A 25,069-nucleotide genomic window follows, 5' to 3' on the forward strand; every position below is an offset into this window, starting at 1 on the left:
CAGTAATTTAATGTTATATTATTGCTATGTTAATACTTTAACTAACATGTCTATTCACAGATAGACTTTTAAGAGCAATGAATACAGAGTAAATTCTGATACATCATGAGAGATGAGGCAGGTAACAAACCGAAATACAGAACAGATGTGTATGAAAGTGAAGAAACATGCAGTTCACTGGAAAACATGAGCATGCAAATACGAGGGGAATAAAAGCTAACAAAGAAAGCAGAAAACATGAGCAAATACAACAGAAGACTTTGGGGCAGTAAACAAAGGAGAGAAAACTCTGGATGATCTAGTAGGAAACACCACTCTCCCTGCAAAATGTGTTAAGCCCAGATTCTGCACTCCCAGACTCCAAATGTCAGAAAAAAGGTGCTAAACAGGCAGGGGGGATTATGCAGTGAGATAAATCCAGAGAAGAGTATATGGCCACAGTGGAGACTGTTACAGAGCTGTCTGTGAAAGTGCAAAGTATTCTGGTGAACCAGAGAAGAAAAAAAAATCACTGATGAAATAGAATTATAAACACGGTTAGACAGCTGCTTTTCTCTTAGGGGAATAGTGAGAGTGGTTTTAAAAAAAAACCAAAAACTAAGACCAGATGTCTGTGATAGAAATGGCTGTGGAACTGCCAATCAGGGGAACAAATTTGCAAAAATTTTGGTGGTGTCCAGAACTCCCAGAGTCTGCACCTCTGACCCCACCTGCCAAAAACTCTGGGAAGGAATTTGGGTATGGCAGGGTTGTGGGTTTTGTGAGGGTGCTGAGTGCATGGTCTTCACTATGACAGGGGATTGAGGTGAAAGAGAGGGTGCATGTGAGGGTTTAGGGTGTAAACAAGGCACAGCATTTGGGTTCTCCCCATTCCCTTCTGATTGCTGGAGCCAGGAAACTGACCAATGCAATGACACTGATCAGTTTCCCTGCTCCTGGCAGTGACAGCAGTCAAGAGTCAGGCTGCCACCCATGACAAGAGCTGGGAAACTGCTCCTGTCACGGGTAGCAGCCCGACTCTCAGCTACTGCCCAACAGGAGCGGGGAAACCTCCTGTCAGTGGTGGCAGCCCAGTCAGTTTCCCTGCCCCTCAGAGTCGTGCTAACCCAACATACACACAACTCAAGTGTACATATCTCAGGAGTCTATGTATGTTTTCAGTGTCCAGTTCCGTAGAGAGTTCACACACTGCTCTTGGTGAAGTCAGGAAGTATAAGTAGTCTCCGAGGGATTCCTTTCCACAATCGCAGGATCCATATGGTGCAAGTCTGTAATAAAAGCTGTAGAGATGCCATTGATAAATGCTGGTGTATTCCAGGAGTGGCCAAACTTACTCACCCTTTGAGCTGCATAACTGTCAGAAGTTCAAGAGCCATAAGGCACAGAAACCTGCCCCATGGGATGGCTCCTACTAGGGTATGGAGCTTCTGCCTCAATACCCCTGTGCTTGGCAGAAGTCCCTATTCCCACTACCCTGTGGCAGGGCAAGAATTCTCCACTGCCCAGTTTCGTAAGAGGTGAATGGGAGGGGGAGGCTCCAGGAACTGCACTTGAACTGAAAGAGAGTCACGTGTGATTCATAAGCCACAGTTTGGCCACAGTTATGCAGTGCTGTTGTAGCCATCTTGGTCCCAAGCCATTAGAGAAACAAGGTGGGTGAGGTTATATGCTTTATTGGATGAATATCTCATTGCATGAGACACAAGCTTTTGAGTTTACATGGAAGTCTTTTTCAAACCTGGAAAAAGTACTGGGTGTCACAGCTAACCACAAGGTGGAACAGATTGTTTAGCGTAAGTAGTTAACACATACTGACAAAAGTTATGTAGAGAAACTCTTAGGGTTACCTTGTCTTGTACATTGTTACCCTTTGAATCTGATCTGGCAGATTTTAGTAGGAAGTCATGGCCTATCTCTGCATATGTTGAGAGTTATTGCTTTCAGTTTTCCAGTAAATGCCTTGTCCATGATTCTATAAGTAAGTTTTGGAATATGAGTCTGGATGAATTAAATACTGATAGTTTAAGCAGAAAGAGAATGTTTGTCTAGATGAACACACTTATTGCTTTGCAAAAATCACAGCATGCAGTTGGCTGTATTATCTGTGGGCAGGCTGGCAATAGTCTGAAAATGTACGGGTTTGCAAGAGATTAATCGTGGGATGCAAGGAAAGGAATCTTGGAAATTTTGCTAGTATAACTCTAAGTCACAGAATTCCAGTGGCTTGTGGTAAGCCTCCTCCCATACTACCAGGTGAAAAAAAATCCCAAAATATCAACTGTCAACAGTGAACAAGTCCTGTGATTGTGTGTGCACTAGAGAACTGAATGGTCCCTTATCAAATTGGTGTGATTTAAGCAAACACCATTCAGTGCCTCCTGGTTTGAACAGTTGTTTTACTAGCATCCACTTCAGTGGTGATGTAAACCTTTTCAGTGGCAATGCTTATTTGCAGCACAGCTCCCAGAAGCAATGGATTTTAGGTACTTTTGAAAAGCCACTAATGAATCATAAGCTAGTGAAGAGCTACCTGAAAGCTTTTATCTACATGGGCACTAAAATGATGCAGACTGAAATGACACAGACTTCATCAAGGCTACATACTGATTTAAGCAAGTCTAACCTAAACATTATTTGGCATGTATGAAAATCACTGGGAACCACTTATTTATCGACTGGCATGTGTTTTGCAAGTCTGCTAGGGAGGCTATGCACTTCCAAAGCTAGAATTACTTCATCAAGCCTGTTAGGCTTTTGCCAGTTACTGCAGAACCATGTTACACAGGTAGCCATGTTTAAACATGGTAGGTTGCAAGCAGAGTTTTAACATGTTTTCCCTACCCAGTGAGGGGAAGGAATTCTTTGTCCCCACCTAAGACTTACAGTATCCAAACTATTATCAGTGCAGTATTTTTTATCTATATAATAATATTCAAGGAACCACTAATCTGGGATATCTTGCTTCTAGGTAGACAGCACTTTACAACTCAGACCCTTTCTGAATATATGCTCCCCATAAAGACACAGATGTACTCATTCTGTAATAGAGCTTCAAAAGATAACACAGTGTGGCGAAACATTTGTCACTAATGCTCTTCTTTAAATTCTAAGGAGCAAAACACCATAACTTCTGCTCAAAAAAGGAAACGAACACAAGATCAAAGTTGTCAGGCAGATGTAGCACTCACAGTGCATGGCATCTTCAAGGCTCCCTTGAATTTCAATAGAAAATACTAGTTAATATGTTTTATCAGAACAATAGAACAGATTAAAAATTAACATCTTTGTTTCAGGTTTGTAACACAGGAAATACAGCAAGGGAGGAACACGTGCCCAAATTATCATGGCTATATCCAAAAATTCCTAACATCTGGGCACAGATCCAATGATTATAATCTAATACATATAAGAAGCCAATTCTTTCTACCATATCCATGCCTAAGTGCCTTGTCAATTGACCTTTCTTTAATAGTTGCAAGACATTTTTACAGTGGCAGGAAGCAAATGTATTGCCCTCATGATTTTTGATGAACAAATGAACTTTGGTGCATCAAATTAAAATAACCTGTCTCTGCCAGAAACAAGGATTATACCAGCCACAATGAGGTCACAGTAACAAACCCTAGAAACCTTTAAGCTACGTCTACACTACAGAAATCTTTCAAAATAAGCCCTTCCAGAAGATCTCTTCCAAAAGAACTTTTCAGAAGAGTGTGTCCACACACAAAAAAGTGGATCGAAAGAGTGATGGGCTCTTTCGAAAGAAAGTGTCCACACAGCCCACACTCTTTGGAAAGCATGGGCTGGTGATTGAAAAATCAGGCACCACGAGGACTGCTCTTTCAAAAAAAAAAAAAAAAAAAAAAAGCGGGGGGGGGGGGGGGGGCCTGAGGAGCATATACACATTTTCTTTTGAAAGATGCTTACAAAGGGAGCGCTGTTCCTGACATGGGAAAGGAAGAGTGATTTCGAAAGGAGTGCCACATTCTTTTGATTTACTTTCACAAGAATGCTTTTTTGTGTGTAGGAGCTCTGTGGGATCTTTCGAAAGAGCCCCCTTCTTTTGAAAATTCTTTTAAAAGAACTTCCTAGTGTAGACTCAGCCTTAGAGACTATGCTTTTTTTAGCTTCACTCTAGTCAGAGCAATTTAATTTAAGTCATCTGAGCTACGTCTACACTGGGATGCTACATCGAAATAGCTTATTTCGATGTAGCGAAATCGAAATAAGCTATTTCGATGAATAGTGTCTACACATCCTCCAGGGCTGGTGCCGTCGACGTTGGACAGCACTACATTGAAGTAGGCGCTGCAGGGGAGCACCTACACACCAAGTGGCCCAAATCGAAATAAGGGTGCCAAGAACCACTGCAGACAGGGTCACAGGGCGGACTAGCACTTCCGGGGCAACAGCAAGCCGCTCCCTTAAAGGGCCCCTCCCAGACACACACAGCCTGCACAGCACGCGGTCTGCAGAGCCACAGGCATGCACGCCCTGTGTAAGCAGCATGGATCCCCAGCAGCAGCAGCAGCCAGAGGCCCACACACCCGCCCCTGGAGGAGCAGTGGTTGCCCTGCTTAGTGCCATGCAGGAGGCAGCTGACCATCTTTCATTTCAGGAAGATGAGCTGTCCTCGGGGGATGAGGAAGCAGCCCCAGACCTTGCTGCCCTCCCAGCCCCCCCCCGCCGCACACGCCGCCGGCTGTGGAGATACCCCATGAGCACGGACTGGTGGGAGCAGCTGGTGCTCGGCGAGTGGGACAACGGCCGCTGGCTCTGGAACTTCTGAATGAGACGGCAGACATTCCTGGAGCTCTGCCAGTGGCTCACCCCTGCCTTACAGCACCAGGACACCCCCATGCGACATTCCCTCATCGTAGAGAAACGGGTCGGCATCGCTGTCTGGAAGCTGGCCACTCCAGACAGCTACTGATCTGAAGGGCAGCAGTTCGGCGTGGGCAAGGCCACTGTCAGGGCTGCCCTCATGGAGGTAAGAGGACCCATGGGGGGGAGAACTTGGGGGGAGGGCCAGACACACCTTGCACACCCCTCACCGGTGCTCTCTCATGTCCTTCCCCTGCAGGTCGTCTGCACAATCAATGCCCTGCTCCTCCACAGGCTCATGCGGCTTGGGGACCCGGATGCTGCCATTGCGGGGTTTGCCAGCCTGGGCTTCCCAAATTGCTTATCCCCATATCCCCATTCGTGCCCCGGAGCACAGCGAAGGAGGCTTCCGCAATAGGAAGGGATACTATTCCGTGGTCCTCCAGGCCTTGGTGGACAGCTGGGGCCGCCTCTTGGACATTTATGTTGGCTGACCTGGCAGCACCCATGACGCCCGGGTGTTCAGAAATTCAGGCCTGTACCGCCGGCTGGAGGCGGGGACCTACATCTCCCAGCGGGAGATCCCTGTGGGGGACACCACCATGCCCCTCTGTGTCGTCGCAGATGCAGCATACCCTCTCCGGCCCTGGCTCCTGCACCCTTACACAGGCCATGTCACAGCCAGCCAGGAGCGGTTCAACACGCGCTTGAACCATGCGCGCCAGGTGGTCGAGCGCACTTTCGGCCGCCTCAAAGGGCGCTGGAGGTGTTTCCTCACCTGCCTGGATGCAGGCCTCACCAACATCCCCCAGGTTGTGGGCGCGTGCAGCGCACTCCACAACCTGGTGGAGAGCAAGGGAGAGGCATTCTTCCAGGGCTGGGCTGTGGAGGCTGGCAGGGCCGACGTCCAGCCACCCGCTGCCCCCCAGTCGCCAGGTCGACCCTGAGGGGATCCGGGTCCGGGAGGCCCTGCAGGCCCATTTTGACCAGGCTGCAAGGTGAACGCTGGCAGGGCCAGCTGTGGGTGAACCACCCACTGCATCCCCCCATCCTCCACAACACTCCCTGCCCCACGCCCACACCACAGAGAACCCGAGAGCACCCCACACACACCTCTGCATAATAAAAAAATGGAATTTTTTTTTAAACAAAACCCTGCAACCCTTTGTATTATTAATAGAAAACAGAAGAAGAAGGGGGGAACTATGTACATGGGGGGGCAGGTACAAAACGGGTAGAACAAAAACTATTTACACAAACATGGGGGGAATGAGTCCAAAGGAGGAGGCCTTGGGGGGCAACGTCCTCGGCCACGCACCCCTATTGTCCTGCACCTGGTGTTGGGGGGGGTGGTGCGACCCACGTCTTGGCCAGAGGGCCAGTCGAGGCTGCGTGGGGGCCGGGAGAACTGGCAGATACGGCCGGATGGTGTCCTGACGCCCATGGTCCCCCTCGGTTGCAGGCCCCAGGACGGCCGATGGTGGAGGGACGGCAGGCAGAGCGGCGGGTGGAGCGGTGGGGGGGCAAAGTGCCGCGCGATGTCCTGGAACGTGCGCCTGAAGGCCCCCCAAGCCTCCTGGCGCCAGGCCAGCGCTCGCTCCTGGAGGTGGAGCTGCCACTCCTCCACCTGCAGGCGCCGCTCGGACACCTCCAGCTGATGCCAGAGGGTGGCGAGCAGCTGGGGGTCCGTGGACGCCTGCAGATGGCTCCGCCGCTGTCGGGCTCGTCCTTGGGCTGGTCCGTGCTCCACCGAAGGCTGGCCTGGTGGGATGGCCCCGGTGGGTTCTCCGGGACCACAGACGGCGCGCCGGTGCTCTCTGGGCCCTCTGATGGTGCAGCTGTGAAACAGAGGGGGGAAGAAGAGTGGAGACAGCCGTTAGTCTGGGCCCTGACCCGTGGCCCTTGTCCCCCCACCCCTCTGCTGCTGGTTCCCTATCCTCATCCCCCTGAGATGATACTGCTGCTGCTGATGGGTGTCCAAACCACGCCCCCCCAGGGACCCTAGGTTCCGCTCCCCCATCCCCAGGGATGAGGCATGGCGCTGTCCTGCTGGGGGCAGGGGCTGATGAACTCTTCTGAGGGACATGCCACTGCTGTCCTCGGGGCCATGGTCATCTGGGTGTGTGGGGGGCCCTGGTCATGTCTCTTGTCCCCACCCATTAACGCCGGGGGTGTGCACTGGGGGGTACATACCTGACACTCCGCTCCCACAGTCGGGGGACAGCCATCAGGCGGACGCCCTGCTGGAGCTGCGGGAGGGGAGGGCGATCTGGAGCCCCCCATCGTTGGAGGCCCCCTCATCCTCCTCCTCCGGTGTCCCAGGGGTGGGCTCCTGGGGGGGCCCCTGGGGTGTAGGGCTGGCCTCCGGGGCAGACTCTGTCTCTGGGGCCTGCTGGGGCTCGTTGGCCAATGTGTCAAGGGTGGCCAGAAGGGAGGAGGTGTACCGGGGGCCCAGGATTTCCCTGAGCTCCCTGTAAAAGGGGCAAGCGGCAGGGGCGGCCCCAGATCGTCTGGCCATGTCCCGGGCCCGGGTGTAACCCTGCTGCAGCTCCTTAACCTTACTCCTGACATGGTCAGGAGTGCGGGCAGGGTGACCCCGGGCAGCCAGGCCCTCGGCCAGCCGAGCTAACGCATCCACGTTCCGCCTCTTTCTCCCCATTACCTGGAGCACCTCCTCCTCACCCCAGAGCCCCAGCAGGTCCCGGATCTCGGCCTCCATCCAGGAGGGGCCCCACTGCCTCTTCCCCTGCTGGCTGGCAGGCTGGGAGCCCTGGGTCCCCTTTGGGGGGTGCCCTGTGGGTGCTTGGGGGGCTGGCTGGCTGCCATGGGGTGCAGGGTACTGGCTCGAGGCTGCGGAGGGACGTGCAGGCTGGGCACGTGGCAGTGCTGCTGCCTGCATGAGCTCTCGGCTTCCTGCACAGGAAATAAGGGGGCGGGGAGCTTTAAGGGGCTGCTGCACGTGGCAACCATAGAGCTCAGAGGCTGGAAAGAGCATCTCAACCCCTCAGCTGATGGCCGCCATGGAGGACCCCGCTATTTCGATGTTGCGGGACACGGATTGTCTACACGTACCCTACTTCGACATTCAACGTCAAAGTAGGGCACTATTCCCATCTCCTCATGAGGATAGTGATTTCGATGTCTCGCCGCCTTACGTCTATTTCGAAGTTGGCATGGCTACTTCAAAATAGCCGGCTAGTGTAGACGCGGCTCTGAAGTGCACATTCTCCCAGAGGCAGTGAGGTCATTACAATGCAAGGCATTAAATACCACTCAGATGGGTGCTATGAAGTTTGTAAAATAAATAAGGAATGGTGAACTCCTGATGTTGTTTATTATGCTAAATAACTATTCAACTTTTTTAAAGTCATGGTGCTCTTCTTATTGAGAAAATAATGCAGCTTTTACAGAAGAACAGGTTTCACCTTTCAGAACACAGTAATGCATAGAACTAGCTCACTGAAGGCAGAACAACATTAGAGTGGAGAGTTTTTACTGCTTATTGTACAACTGAGAGATGGAAGAGACATTATATATATATATATATATATATATATAGTTTCTTCCACAACAAAGAATGAAGGTTATTGATGTGTAACTGAAGATTCTTTGAGATGTACCATCCCCATCTGTATTCCACATGTGCGGATGCAAACTTGCCACTGCTTCAGTCTGGAATATTTTTTGTAAGCATTCATTGGCCTGCACATGCACCATAGCTTTTTTGATGCTCTAAAGCAAAGGCATGTTTGATGTGAGTTGACAGTTTTGAAGTTCCTATTCTTACTAAAGTCTAATGCTGCAGCAGAAGGGATGCAGGGTGGATAGTGGAATTCACATAGGGATCACACATCTTAAAACAAAACAAAACAAAACAAAACAAAAAAAACAACCTTCCAGTTACAGGTTAAGTAACCTCCATTTCCTCTAGCAAAGGGTCTTACATGTATTCCAAATGTGGGAGACTAATAAAGCAGTGAACAGGAGGAGCATGCAAGAATAGTGCAGAAGTGTTACAGGATTATACTACTACTGTCCACACAGGTGTATCTGCAGTGGAAATCTGAAACAGATCATAATGTCTGGTGAAGTATGCTCCACATAGCTTCCCTACATCTCTCTAGTAGGAGCAGATCTCTCAGACTGTGTCTACACAGCAGTGTTATTTCAAAATAATCCATTCCAGAAGAGCAATTCTAAAATAGCTTTTTTCAAAATGACACAGCTACACACAAAAATGCATTTCAAAATATCATGTGTGTAGTGTAGATACTTGCAAAGTTATTTTGAAATAATGGCTATTATAGCAGAGACATAGCAGAAGCTGTTTGTCCTCTGATGGAATGAACCCTCACCCCTTCCAGAGTGCGTGTGGGGAGGAAGTGATGCAGGCTAGTTGCCAGCAAAAGATAATATAATCAAATATCCATTTTAAAATTCTCTAGTCTTTGATGTTTTTGCTATGGAAACAAATAGTTTAGATATCTTTCAAATGTTCTTCATAAATAAAAGGACAAAGCCCTTTGGGCTTTCAGAGAATGCGGCCTTCTCTCTATCTGCAGCATACGGTTTAAGAAAAAAATACTGGTAAGTGGACGATTCGTCTCATATGAAACAAACTACTTGAGGACAAATGTGGAGTGCGGGTGTTAAATGACCTTTTCTTTGTATAGATTTGTATATGATGGGTTTGCCATGAGCATCGCCAGCTCACTGATTCTTCTGGCTGATGTTATAGCCATTACAGAAGCCACCTTCATAGAGCACAGAGCCACTGAGCATATGGCTAGAGGCTTGCAATGGAAGTTTAATGAGTGAAGATAGACCAAAACTGGAGGTCCCACTGAGATATGATCACCAACAATGGTGCAAAGGATCTAAGAAGTCCCTTTCTGAAATCTAGTTCTGACAGCCTAAGTGAATATCATTGTTCTCTCTGGCTGAAAAGTACTGATTACTGCGAAACGCACTCACAGAGAACTAGGTGCAAGACCTGAAAACTTAAGGGTAAGTAAATATGCTCGGATATCAGGGATCTTAGATTATTCCAGAGACAAGTGGGGTTGCTGTCCAAGATGAAAAGCACATCCAGTTTGCTGAGTAGAAATTTCTTGTGAAGTCCTTTCTGCATTGGTTAAAGATGGAATGCATCCTTACAGAACATGAGCATTCTATTTCAAATGCCCATCGAAATACCAGTCTCTAAATTGCATTGTTCCCAGATTGAGGTTCCCAAGCCTGCCCTTTGTGCTGGTAGGACTGGAAATGAGGATAGCAAAGAGGAACACGAGGATTTCTTGGGGGTTGAGTGAATGTCTGAAAGCATGTCTCCTGTCAAGAGCCACAAGCCATGGATCTCCTTTAAGGATAGAATTATTTATACCAAGAAATGCATGGGGAATTTTACTTTTTGGATGAACATGTTGAGTTATTGTGGGTCATACATCAGCCTCCACACCTCCTTTCTTCTTCAGGGTCAAGAAGAAAGGGGAATAGAATCTCTTCCCTTCGGGTTAAGGTGGATACCTTTAACACCCTGAGGAGAAGGGGGTCCCTTTCTTGTTGCAGAGTCCCTTTGAGAGAGAGTGGAAAAAAACCAGGAAGGTGATTTGTGGATAAGAGTTGTGAAGATTTAATCAGACAACATAAATAACTTCTAATATGCATTAGTCAGTAGTTAGGACCCTAGAGTTTTCAGCAAATTGGGTAAAGCAGCCTCCAAATATATGAGGTAAGAAAGAAGAAGCATCAACAAAGGGATGTGGGTCCTGATAGCCCCATCAAAAGAATCTCCTTACCCAGGGGTTACAGTATGAGAGAGTGGATGCAGCAGTCTCTATTCTTGGCTTTGTAAGTCATCCGTCTCTTACACTGTGGCTCCCGAGGACAATGGTAATAAGAAGGCTGAGGAGGCAGTCAAACCCATCTGAAATGTTTTCTCTTGAGTGCCACAGTATAGAGGCCCAGCAAGCAAAGTAGTGCCTTCAGTTCCTTGAGGGAGTCATCTGGCTTCTTGGGGAATAGGTTGATTATATCAACTTACCACTTCCATGGCAATTACTTGCATACTGGGGCCATCTCCCCACTGGCTATGAAGTGCATTATATTCTTAACCAAACTTAGTGCCTTAATAAACTTAAGTTAGTTAACCTATAGCACCTTTGCATGCAGACTAATGGATGATCCTTCCACTTCAAGGCAAGTTTTGACACGATGACATTTCCTTATACAGGTTGAACATATTAGCCAGGTTTGGCAGGGATGGTGTTTTTAGAAGCTGGATATGAGCCACTGGAAATGGATCAACTGTTCTGTTCGTCCTCTGTGGAACACCTGGCATTGGCCACTGTCAGAAGACAGAATACTGAGCTAGATTAACCTTTGGTCTAACTTAGTACAGCCACTTATATCCCCCCCCCCCCAAAAAAAAAATACATGCATTTCTAATTTAGAGTCTAACTTTAAGGAAGATTGGATTTTTGAAGAAATGGAGATGGCTTTTAAGCTTAAATTTACAGCAAAAGTGCATGGTGATCATATCTACGCTTGAATACTTGTAGTCCTGAAAGGCAGATTGAGAATGCACATTATGACATGTTGGCACTCTATATTAACGGCTCCCAAGAACAATTTCTGAAGAACAAAATTGGCGTGCATCAGTTGTTCACTGTATCCACTTTGCTTGCAGGGAGCATATTTAAATATGACCCTAGTTCTGTACTTTGAGGCTGTTCCTATATACCAATAACCTTCTAGGTCACTGGTCAGCAACCCCTGGCATGGGTGCCAAGATTGGCATGCAAGACAATTTTCATTGGCATGCAAGACAAGAGCTCAGCCCTGCCCACCCTCCCCTTTGCAGCCAAGAGCTTGCTCATAGTCATGCCCCACCTGGATTAACAAAAGACCAGCTAATGTTATGAACCACCACCTAAAATGGTAAAGGTCTGCATCTTAATTTATTAATGAAGCTGTTGTAAGGACTATTAGTAACTTTAAGTAGTATCACTGGCAGTAGAACTGTACAGAGAGGTCAAAAAGATCAAAGTTTTGGCACTCCACCTTGAACAGGGGTCAGTAATCTTTCCTGGCTGATGGGATAGTCTTATGCTTTAGTATAGAAGAATCCTTAGGATTTAACACAAACTACATTGTTCCAGTACTTGTGGAAAACTTTAAGATCACTTGAAGTACCTATTAAGACAGTTGTTTCCAAACTTTTTGCAGTGGTGACCTCTTTGATAAAGCTAGTCCCCCAGTGGGACATCTCCCTCTATAAATTAAAAGTGGTGGTAGCAATTTAATGGGAAGTCAAGGCTGTCAGCCACAATTTTCCCCCTAATATTTCCATTCATGTGTGGAATCAAGTATTTTAAAACATGCCATGGCCTGTGCAAAACTATCAATAGGAACACAAAACCTAGCACTGAGTGCTCTTCTAAATCATCTGAGTAGCCAGACGACCATACAGCTTACAGCGAACGCTGGTCAGCCCTACAGAGCTGACAGCATGTGACCCTTATGTAATCACTTTGCAACCCCCTTCTTCCTCCTCCACCCCCCCAAAAAAAGTCACAACTGCTCATTTGAGCACCCTTGTATTAAAAATCCTCAACATTATGGTGACAGATGTAAGTCAATTTTATCCAGGTTTAGGAGTTTGACATATGCCACTACCCATACATTAGTTGTGTAAGTAAATATTACTCTTGATTTCAGAAACACCTACACAATGTGAGACGACTGCACAGCCATCCTTATCATACCTATCAAACAGGATGAGGAAGTAAAGTTGAAATAGAAGACAAAGTCTTGTCTGACATGACAAAATATCCACGGAATAAAACTTCACTAGAACCAATGTCTTTGTATGACTTTATTTTGCTGACTTCAAATTGTTCAGGCCAGAACTCCAGATGGCAAATGGCAGTTCAACATACTAACATTTTCCAATAATATGCAACATTTTACTAAAAGAATATTTTTATTGCAATACCCACAAAGTTTTAATAAACTTTCAGCAAAAATCCCAGGAATTCTAAATATCAGTTTTTAAGAACTCAATTTTTTCTATTAAAATACAGCAGATAATTGGTATTTAAGTAACACAACTCAGTATTGCAAAGCTCTTTGCTTTCAATGGTTTGGAGTTGGCTAAAATATTAACCTGGGAAGAGGGAAAACACAAAAAAAGTTATAGTGCTAGCATGGTTACATATAGGAAGTCAGCTTGGCACTGAACAGTAGATAGTCCTATTCAAATCAAGCATCCAACTCCAACATTTGGTCTTCAAGCAGGAAGCCTTCAAAGGGAGAGGTAAACAGAGTCCTCTACCATTAAACAGAGGTAGCAATGAAAAGCAAGTCTAAGCCACACATCTCTTGCTTTGATGTTTAAGGAATGTGTTTACCAAAATTTGTTGTGTGTGAATTCAAGTTATTAGAATTCATGCTTTTTATTTAAAAAAAAGTAACATTGTTGAGTTACCAAGACCTGGACACTGAAGTAATTTATTCACAGAATAGGTCACATCCCAGGCATCACTTGTGCAATTTTACAGTGCCCTTCCTAGCATGCCTCAATTCTGTGTGGGAAGTCAAACTTCTAAAACAAGAGGGAAATTCAGTCTCTCCACCAACTACTTCTAAATAGGACCTTGATTCTTTTTATATGAACACTTGCCTGATAACGAGATTAAGAACTTTCAACTACACACATCAACTAAATAGTTTTCAGATGGTGATTTCTTGATGACAACTTTGTAGTTCAACTAGCATTCAGAAATGTGTTCTGTGGAACAATTATGCACAGGCTTAGTTAGAAGTCTAATACAGTTTATGGACATAATATTAAAAGGTAGAAACCTTTCACACAATAGCTTGCCAGTTACACAGTATTAATACATAATTTTGGCAATTTTAATTTAGAAGATGTCTGTTCTATTTCTAAATTCTCTTATCTCATTAGCTGTAAAGGTTATTAGATCTAGTTTTATGGTATTCTAGTATTAACTGGTCAAATTATTATATACTTTCATTTGTGAGAATATACCAGCACAGGAAAATGAATGCAATTAAGATCAATTTAGTCTACATGAAGACATGTTCTCACTTTTCACAGTGATACACTTACTTCCTCTCTTCCAAAGTAGAGTACTGTAAACTTAACAGAAGAAAATATTTACTGGATAAAGTACTTTAAAAGCAAGACTTGTAGAAATATTTTCCATGGACAACAGATTTCTCTTGCTTAATTTTCAAAAATAAATACAGTCAACTGAAAGCATTTCTTTTCCTAGTTATCTGAAGAAGACTCGAGGGGAGAGGGGGAAAAATCTTCAGACTTTTCATAGTCCACTTTGTTACATAAAGCATCTCCTGTCCCAATGTTTGCACAAATCCAAGTGATATTTTCTTCCTGTGAAATATGACTGGAGTTTTCATTTTATTTTCAGCTACTCAGTCCGTTTCCATGGTAGCACTGCGGGATTCCTTAGCTACCATGAGTCGCATTAACTGACTGTGGAATTTCTCAATCTTCTTTACATCTTGAGCCTGGTCTGTTCTATATAACAAACACTGTCAAGAGAAAGTTACTGGATGTCAGCTTTTATTTCAATCTATTCACATCCATGATTTATAGTTTCCATATGAATTCCACACACTTCTGACACCAGAAAGCTTACACAGCAAAGTGAAAGACTTGAAGGACCCTGATCAGTCCCATCTGTACCATACCCCATATTTGAAGGGGCAACATAAGTTATCCTTAATTTCCAATGCTATTAAAACAATTGATTGAGTAAAAACAAACACCGGCATGTATATACTCCTAAAACAAAATTTACCTCTGGGCCTCCCCATGTCACATATCTGCATTAGCACTGAAAACTCTTGATGCTGGAGGACTGTTTGGAAGATCACCAAGCTGCAGTTTCCACTTAGAACTCCACTGTTAAAAAGTCTCACTTTAACTTGAAAAATCTTGGGTGTCATAAGCCTTGCATTGACCAGCTATTCAATTTTGTATACAGATAACTTTCCAAAGTTTAATCTATTTAACACTAAAAAACCAATATTTCAGATTTAACATATGCCTACATAATACCTTTTTATTACTGGCATTCCTCACTATTCACAACATTCTGGATTGTGCAAACAGTAGTTGTATTTTACATCTCCTCAAAACTCAGATTAATAGTCATGTCCTTCTTCTTTAGCAATGTTTATATCATACTCAAAGTGTGAATATTTTAGCAGTCAAAGTTTAACAAGCATTCTTCCCCCAAGCTAACTTGTTTTACAATTATGCAAGCGCTACTATGCTTTCAAGTGTCTTCTACAAAGAAATAGTCCACATGGTTAAGCACAAAAATCTCTTGTGCTACAGAACAAAGATTTAGTGTGCCTCGTCCTTGAAGAAACGGTATCTTAAAAGGCAAACTACTGGAAATATGAATCACTGAACTGCGTTCACATATCCTTTTCTCCCTTATTCATTGTTCTGTGTGTTGCCCCTTCCCCCTTCCCTAAAACATTCCTCCAGTGAGTTCAAGTCAAAAACACTTAGAGAAGACATGTAGCTGCATTTTGCTTGACAGACAGTAATACTAAAGCCTTTAAAAAACTCTGGATTCTAATTCAAGAGAGGAAAGGTTACAAAAATGCATGACACCTACTCCTAGGAGATGCCACCCAACATACAGCTGGTGACGTGGTATGGTCATAAAAGATGCAGGCTCCAAAATCAACTTTTGAATTTGGTACAATACTTTGGGGCTATATGGGTAAGAGAACTAGACCTAAATTTGAAAACTACAGTAGTGCCTCAGGTTACACGAGGGTTGCATTCCCACACACAACTTAAATTTTGCTGGGGAGGCGGGGGGGGGGGGCGCTTTTTTTTTTTGCACAGGGGAAATGTGTTCTGCTGCTGGGGAAGCAGCAGGAGCATCTCAAGCTCCTTTTGAAAGGTAAGTCCTGAAGTGGGGCGGGGGGAGGGCAGTTTGAGAGGGTTAGGCCTGGGATGAGTTGGCCCATGGGATGAGGGCAAGAGGGTTAAGCCTGGGATGAGTTAGGGCTGTGTGGGGAAAGAGTTGAGCCAGCGCCACACAGCGTGAGGGGTAACCCAGATTGGGGGGGGAGGGGTTTGAGCCAGAGGCGTGCAAGGGTGCTGAGTCAGGCCACAGGGGGCTCTGAAATGGAGCCATGAACTGTGTGTGTGTGTGCGTGCGCGCACGCGCGCGTGCGCACACATGTACGTACATACACTGGAGCCACATGCAGTGGGATGTTTTGAACTGGAGCCGTGCATGGAAGTGGGGATTTTGAGTTGCACTTTACACGTGTTAATGCAAATTAAGCACAACTTGAAATCGTGCATTTTGCAAGTTTACTGTATTTATCACTGCTTAGAGAACAAAGATGACAAGAACTACAAAAGTCTTTGATATGGGAAGGATGTAATAACTGCATCTGAAGTATTGATAACTTTAAGAGATCAGATACCATGACTCATTGCTAGAGAGAAAAAAAGATCAAATCATGTTTCAGTCCTTCACTTGTTTTACTACTCCTCTGCCAATGTGTGTTGTAATTTCACACTGTAAAGAAAATATATAAAAACCACATAAAAATCCATAGGCTGCCGACAGCTCAGATGGAGATACCTCTTACCCTCCCGTCACCTCTAGGAAAGGGAATTGCCATCTCCTCCCCATTCCCCTTTTAATTCTTTTTATTTAAAAAAAAAAGTCGGACAGTAAACTACCATATTCACTTTCACACGCTGAACTTAATGGTACAGTTTAGGGTTGATAAACTACAAATATACATAAGGAATTTTAAGCTTTTATTAGTCAGCAGTGATGTCACAATAAAAACAACAGGACATTGATTTAGCCTTTTGCGAGCAGCAACATCCTCTGACTCTTCTTCCTTCCCCATCCCCCACAACACTTTTTTGCTTGAGGCTGGACAGCAGTGCCTAACCCTAACCACTCCCCTGATTCCTATTGCTCCCAAACCCCTCATACAATATCCTTTGCAACTCATGTCCACCTTCTGCAACACCTCTTTCTTTCAATTCACGTTTCAGTGTGTCTGCGGCACCTCAGTCCTCCTGTCCTGTCTAGCTCCTAAACCAGACTAGTGGCCATTTTGCCTGTAGGAAAGCGGCAACCAACTTTATTAAGGACAGCTTTTCCACATGCTGACAGCTGCTATTTCCCTTCCATCTATCTTGCCAGTGTCATAGCCCCATTAACAGTAATAGGAAATGGGGCCACTTTGAATAGGGGAAATTATGAGACTTGGGATCCTTTGATCATGTTTTTAGACTGGTTAACATACCAAAAATCACAAGAGTTGTGATAAAATCATTAGTTGGCAATACTTCATTTGTGGAGTAGCCCAATTCCTGGGTAATTTCCCCAAGCTTCTGTGGTTAAGTCAACGGTGTATAGGGTAAGAGGCTTCCTGTGTAGGACTGTGTTGGCTGTTTGAAGTTTGTCTTTTCTGGACCTCAGTGAGGTTGCTTAATTGTGTTATTGTAGGGTAAACATTCCTACTGTATGGTATGGTTTCTGTTAAGACCCCTTCTCATTATTTCTAAATTTCATAATCTGGTATAAAGCCTAACTATCGCATAACATGTATCGTGGTTCACAATGCTGTTAGTGTGAGTGGGAAATTACCCTTGCCTGTGTTTGAAGACAAGCAAGGCCATAAACCAAGATGGGGCCTCAGAGTCTAGAGGAAGAGGTAGCATCCCCAGTGGCTGCATTCCAAGGCCATCTCAAGCCTCAGAAAGACAGGTGTAGGCTGTCAATAATGATATATGGCAGGGTTTCCCAAACTTTATATAGTTGGATCCCAGTTTTTTCAGTACCATCTTTTGCAGCCCAAAAATATAAACTCATATAAAAATAGAATGAAAAAATGAATAAATTCACTGTATTATTTATTCACTTTTATAGTACATAATATAAATCCCGATACCAAATACTTGAGTGCGTAACTTATTACCACTTTAATTACATGGGAAAATATGAAATGTTCTAAATTAATAGGATTGTGCACGATAACTTGTATATTTTCTAAGGACCGGTATTTCTTACCCTCAAGGAACAGTACTGGCCATGGACCATTCTTTGAGAAACACTGATACGGCATTCTGCCTGACCTCTCTATCAGATATCTCCCTTGTTTACCAGCCTGGACTCAGATGAGAAAATGTTGCAAACAAGTATGCTTGCGTGTAATTTCACTGTGTTTGCTTTGTACCCCTCAGATATTCACCTGTGGGCCATACGTTTCCTGAAAGAGTCCTCATTACTCCCAGGAATACATAAGAATCTAAGGCATGTACTGTTTAAGTAAATAGCTGAATAAAACCACCTGTCTATTAGATCAAATGTTATGGGAGCTATGGGCAGAGTCATTGTGTAACCTTTTAGATCAGTGTTTTACAAAGTGTGGTCCATGGCCCAGTACCAGTCCATGGAAAAAAGATATGGGTACTTAGAAAATATACAAATTATCACTATGTACTATTATTATTGTGAATAAACAGTAAAAATTTATTTATTTTTAATATGCATTTATATTTTTGGGCTGCAAAAGAGGGTACTACAAAAAAATGGGTCCCAACTATATAAAGCATGGGAAACCCTGTTTTAGATTATTGGTTTATTGTGCTCATTTCATCTTGCTGCTAGCCCCTATCCGGAAGCTCAGGAACTCCTACCCATCTTCTCCCTCCGCCCATTGGTGACCTATATAAGCAATTGTAACTAATTGCTTGAGAATGCCCACTGAGCCTAATAAGCGAAGTGGCACTTTGCCAGACTGCGTGTAACAAACCCTCCTGCTTGATTCCTACAGTGTCCAGACTGTGTTCCAACAGTTATAAAAACACACTCCATTTAAATTTTACCTTATTAACATGATATGTCTATAAACATGTACATTACATATTTAAAATTTTAGATTTTCTGGACAGTTCAACATTGGAAACTTTTGCCAATACAATATCAAGAAGGCGCATAGGATCTTTTGGGGGAGAGGGAGAAAACACGTATGTATGCTGGCAAAAACCTTAGTGCAGATGGAGTTATAATGCCATAAAATGGCTTTTTCCCAGTAGAGCTCATATTATTCAACCTAGTGAAAGTTTGCATGTCAAAAGTCCTTAGGAGAGTTTATTAAAATAGCTATAGGAGCAAGCCTCTTCTAGTGTAGACCTAGCCTTATTCATTCTCTCTCTGGTCACTCTTTAGTTTGTGGAGGAATGAGAAAGTCAATATTTAACTACAAGACTTGAAGAGCAAAATAAAATATTTTTCAATTATATCCCTAAAAAGAAACCCAATAAGTTCATTTTAAGTTAGTTAAGGCTCAGTCCTCCTCACCTTAAAATCATTAGGAATTTTGTCTCAGACAGAATGATTGCAGAACGGGGCACTGCTCTAGCATGAGATGCTCTCCCACACACATACAGAATAAAAGCAGCTTAGTGGTTTGAGAAAGTTAGACAAGCTTACAGACCCATCTATAGATCAAGCTCTCGATAGCATTTTTACTCTCAAATTGAATTATAGCTTGTCTTGAAATGCAAGCTTGGAACACCAAGCTGTACAGTCACATTCGTTACTTACAACTACATCATCTGTTACTTTGATGCACAGATTTCCATCACAGTGTCGGTATTTAAGAACCACACGCACCTGAAATGAGAACACATTAAGAATTACTGAAAGAAAAGGTGAGGATTTTCACATCAAAGATTTTTAACATTAAACAACTTAATTTAAAGAAGTCTTTACATTTTATTAAGTTTGGTCAAGGAAATTGCTCGTCAATTCATGATCCATTTCACTTAGTACCCATACATTACCAAATATTTACTGTTTGGACTCCTCATAATACTCAGTAAAGTTTTAGTTTGAGTTTGATCACATTTGAAAGTGATATGTCTGTCCCTTAAAAAAAACCTGGGAGGCCTAACATTCCTGAAAATATCCTATTAACCTCAAGGTTTCAAACTCAACATATGCTCCTCCTGCACCTCCTCCAGAGACATTAGCACAGTAACATAACCCCAGAGTTATAAAACACTTTGAGAACGGATACAGTTTATAGTTCTGAAGTGTTCGTAATGCTAAACTGAATATTGACATTGTTCAAGAGATAGCCTTCTTGTTCCAGTGGAGTGTAGCTGTCATAGTTGAGGGAGAGGCAATCATCCAATAGAGAAGCTGAAAGGACGGAAAAGAAAGTAATATTTTTCAATCTTAACACTTATGAGGCACTCTGATACTACAGTGAAGTGTCCCATGTAATTACATGAGATGATAGAGGGACAGAATAGCAGGGATTATTCAAAAAACTAAAGGAGTACACCCAAGATAGCAAAAAAGAGAAAACCCCTCATTTGCTGGAGCGAGGTAGTTCTGGGATATGTGGGAAAAGAGGGGTGCTTCTTCCCAGAAGCCAAAAGGACTGCTGGGTAGAAAGTATGTAGGTGCAAATAATCCTGACACTTTAGTGACAAACCTTCTGACCAAGGTTAAGGCTGGGATCCTCAGAAAAATCTCAGTACCCTCTCCTTCACAGATACAGTACAAAAAGATTTTTACCAGGATCTTACTGGTTCTCCTCCACATCAATCTGTTTAGTAGCTGTCCAGTAAATCATGTAAATCCTGACTATCAACATGTACATCTTAAAAACCAAAACTTGTTCAGGCATCCATCATTTTTAAAGTAGTTTTGGAAAATAAGGGCACAATTCAAATACTAAGACAGCTGGTTTCCTGTTTATGAAAACATCCTTTAAACAGACTTAATCCAATAGGTCATATTAGTGTAAAACAGTTGCATATAATGGAACATATCAATTACTGTCAAGCTCTTCTTTTCAAGAGAAGGCACCTAAAAAATTTGAGCTATATATATTTAGTTCTCACCAGCCCTTGAAAATTCTCTCACCACTGAACTGAATTTCTATTTTACAACACAGTCACGTTGTCAAGTAAGCAAATACAAAAAACTTTAAATAAGCTTCCATCTCTTTTCATACACAGGTCACTAACAACCTTTGAAACATTTCCCACAAACCACTTTCAGTAGCTGCCAAATCAAAGCTTACTGAAAAGAAGCTATGTTTTTTATGCTGATACTTTAAAAGATATGTTAACTCCTTTCTTCCACTGAGCCCCCTGCCCAAAAGCCACTCATTCATATCACACAGGAAGCACTGCAGGCAATTATAGTTTTAAGTTTTCCAAAGTAGCGTCTAGCAAAATCATGATCCAGGTTTTTAGGGATGGGGACAAATGTGTCTCTGAATTGGTGGAAAAGTACTGTGGTATGCAAGGACTGAAAGATTTGACAGGAAAAAAAGGAAAATATAAGGAAGGGAGAACAAAATGAGGAAAACTCAGGAAAAGAAAAAACAAAAAGGAAAGAATAAAGCTTGGAATGATGTCAAACTATAACAATGATTCTGTGAAAAGCAAAAGGGGCATTAATTATCTTTTGCATTTTTAAAATTAGCAAGTTATAATACACACATTTCATTTTTCTACATAAGGGCATGGGGCTTTGGAGACCACAGCCACAGGAGCAGTGTAGCATATGTATTGTTCACTGTAGCTAACAAATTTCAGGTAAGCTTTTTTTCCAGAGTTCTAAATTAACAAGTACAAGTAATTGCAGAAAGAGCATTGCCAGCTTTGCCTCCCGTCCTCTTGGGGTATACTTGATAAACCATAAGCCACCAGCTAAACTCCATTTAGACTGACATTCAGTCAATCTTAACATGGTTAATGCTGCGTTAGGTCAGTTGTAGTGTCACAGGTGGACAGTCTCACTGAGATTTCTATCACCACACCACAGTCACTCTAACTCAGGGACCCATCCATGCAACAAACCTCGTTGCCAGCTCTGCCCACGTATCTACACCAGCAACACCATTACAGGACCTAACCAGATCAGCCACACCATCGTGGGTTCATTCAGCTGCACATCTACCAATATTATTTATGCCATGATGTGCCAGCAATGCCCCTCTGCTATATACATCGGACAAACTGGACAGTCTCTACATAAAAGAACAAACACACACAAATCAGATATCAGAAATGGCAATGTACAAAAACCCACAGGAGAGCACTTCAATCTCCCAGGCCACACAGTAGCAGACTTAAAAGTAGCTATCCTACAGCAAAGAAATTTCAGGACCAGACTCCAAAGAGAAATTTCTGAGCTACAATTCATCTGCAAATTCGATGCCCTTAGCTCTGGCTTAAACAAAGACTGTGAATGGCTGGCTAAATACAAAAGCAGCTTCCCCTCCCTTGGTGTTCACACCTCCAGATCAACTGCTGGTAAGTAAGCCTCACCCTTGCTGACTGAGCTAACCTTGTTATCCCCACCCTTGCTCTGGCTTATTTATACCTGGTCCCGCAGACTTCCAAGACCAGCATCTGATGAAGTGAGTCTGTGCTCAGGAAAGCTCATGCTCAAAACTTTTCTGGTAGTCTATAAAGTGCCATAGGACCCTTCATTGCTGTTAAGATTTCTATGTAACCCAAATTAAGTAACACTTTGCCTATTGTTACTGCTGTTTGTTCATAAGAAGATTCCAGTCTGCTCCACAATCACATATTCAAAACCATTTGAAGCTGATGATATAGCATCATCATTTGACAGACAACTATAATCCATCTGATAAGATGCAACACCGACAACCTAAAAATGAACACTACTTAAATGAAAAATGGGGCTACTGATCTGGTTATAATATTGCACAGGCTATTCAACATCTGTTAAAGGAATTTGCTATTGTATGCAATATCAACCTTATCTCAAGAAAATAAAACATCCTATTCTTAGAAACCATAAACAAGAATTTTATTATTACCATTTCTCTTCTGAAGTACTACTTCCAGATTTCAAATGCAAAAGGCAGATACACCAAGGGATCAGACTCCTAACAAATATTTTCTCTTTTAGAGAATTAGAGCAAGATTCTCTACCTTGCTGGTGGGGTTATGGGGTGGGGAAAACAAATTATTTCTAATGAGATATTGCTTCAATAAAAGGGTTATTCTACATTATTCTAACATAGCAGGTGTTGACTAGGAAACTGTTCAGTTTAGTAGTCTTTCTAAAAAGTCACTTCAGTTTTCTGAAGACATTTCATAACTTGAGGCATACTGCACACACTAACTGCCTCCTCTGCCTTACAGTCAAGAAACGAACAGGCCAAAAGATGGAACTGCCATGTTGATTCACATGAGCTTCTAACAAAAAAAAAAACAAAAAAAAAAAACCACATACATAGAGCCTGAAGCTGCATTTAAGCTTTTTCAAACACTAACAGCATAATGCTGATCTTGAACATGGAATGTTCAAATACAGCTGTCCAACCTGTTAACAAAACATGAAAAATATAGCTATAACTATGAAAATTAAGAGTCAAGGGTGCTAAATGACCCATTTTGTCATCAGATGGATTAAATAATGTGTTGCTAAAGAAAGAGTTTCTAAAATAAAGTTCTAATTGAGAGAATACTGTACAATTTCATTGTATGGTTTAGTACATACTTAGTTTTTAAGATAAGTTGTCTCAATATTAGGATATATATCATAATATTTAAAGACTGAAGAGCTACACATATACAATTCAAAACAAAAAGCAGTCAAGTAGCACTTTAAAGACTAGCAAAATAGTTTATTAGGAAAGCTCACCTAATAAACTATTTTGCTAGTCTTTAAAGTGCTACTTGACTGCTTTTTGTTTTGAGTGCGTAGACTAGCTTGGCTTCCTCTCTGTTACTATTTAATATACAATTCAAGTGATCATTAAAGCTTCACTTCTCCAACTAGCTTCATACCAGCAAAGCATTGCATACACATGCAGCCCAATTGAAATCAATCAACATCAGAAGAGGGTCAGGGTGTAAGGAAACTCATAGTAACCATTCAAGAGTATCTAAAGAATATACATAAATTTCTCCCTTCTTGGTAGTTTTAGTCTATTGCTTTTCATTATACTAAGTCAAGAGGTAAACAGATACAGCTTCATAACTTTCACTCACCTGTATGCTCGAGAGAAGACTCCTCACCCCAATATCAGAATAACAAATCCAGTCTCACCTCAGAGAGGAAGGGAGCCAGGCATCCCAGATCTAGAATCCTCCTGCCCTTTTCTAACCTCTACGGCTAAGAATTTTAAGTTTGTGTGTTTGGAAGAATAAGTGAGACCAGAAGAACCGTTATGAAGAGCAAAGAACAGGCTGTGTCGCTAGTTTCGTGGCATACCGGTGTTCCGGGCAGATTCACTTCTCACGGACGCTACGCTGTGCTACCTCGGGGGAGCTGAGCCATTCCTACCACTTGAAACGACTCAAGCTCTTCCCAAAGGCAGACAATTATGTTGAGAAACCCTACACACCCGGCAGCCCAGGAACGCAGAGGGCGACTGGTTGGGGAAGGCGTCCCACACAATCACCTAAGCAGGTCGTGCTGAGCTATGAGCTCCCTTCCCAACCACCCATCCCACGCCTCTTACCACAGCTCGCTCACCCAAGACCCGCAAACCAGGAGCCTCGTCCGCGCCGACCAGTCTCTACGGGGACCGGCCCCACCTCCCGTACCTTCATGGGGTCCGCGAGGTAAAGCTTCTCGGCGGCACGGCTGAACTCCTCCCAGGTCTGGTAGTGCGGCATGGCGGGAACAGCTGCTCCGAGCCGGCTCAGTCAAACTCTCAAAGCTCAGCACTCACTCACTCACTCACTCACTCACTCCCTCCCTCCCTAACGCACACGCAGCAAGATGGCGCAGGGGGAGGGAAGTGAAGCTCTATATCGCATCTCCCCATTGGCCGGCAGGAAAAGATTGTCCAATCGCAACGAACATTATTGAACCGTCGTTTCCTCCACCCGATAGCGGAAGTGCGAGTTTGAAGTCTGTTTGCCGGAAGTAAGTAGTCTAAGGCTCATCGCTCACAGCGCCACCCGCAGGTCTGGCGGAACAGAACGACCTGCGCGGCCTTTTCCGCCCAAAGGCCCCCTCCCTCTTCGCGATCTGCCGGAGTGGGGGAAGGGCAAGTGCACTCATTGGCTGTTGCGCCGCCCAGTCAGGTTGTAATGTGGTCAAGGCGGTTCCCTGAGTTGAAGGTTCTAGTCTAAGGCTCGATCCCATTGTGGTTCTGGTTTGTATCCCTCAGCCGAGCCTCT

The 25,069-nt window shown here is 43.7% G+C and overlaps 1 protein-coding gene across 2 annotated transcripts; it reads right to left on the reverse strand.

Annotated features, from left to right (window-relative positions):
- Positions 1-24,626, reverse strand: SRP9 (signal recognition particle 9). 2 transcript variants are annotated; one of them, XM_074989882.1, is made up of 3 exons: positions 24,488-24,626; positions 19,482-19,550; positions 1-1,280 (listed from the first exon to the last, which is right to left on the reverse strand). In XM_074989882.1, exons 1-3 carry the CDS (start codon positions 24,557-24,559, stop codon positions 1,182-1,184), a joined length of 240 nt encoding a protein of 79 aa, XP_074845983.1. In that variant the 5' UTR covers positions 24,560-24,626; the 3' UTR covers positions 1-1,181. The 2 variants fall into 2 exon arrangements, with proteins under 2 accessions (XP_074845983.1, XP_074845982.1); XM_074989881.1 differs by lacking the exon at positions 1-1,280 and adding an exon at positions 12,688-14,403.
- Between the last annotated feature and the right edge of the window lie 443 nt (positions 24,627-25,069).

This window comes from Carettochelys insculpta, chromosome 3 (genome assembly GCF_033958435.1).
Source record: "Carettochelys insculpta isolate YL-2023 chromosome 3, ASM3395843v1, whole genome shotgun sequence".
Taxonomy (NCBI): Eukaryota; Metazoa; Chordata; order Testudines; family Carettochelyidae; genus Carettochelys; species Carettochelys insculpta.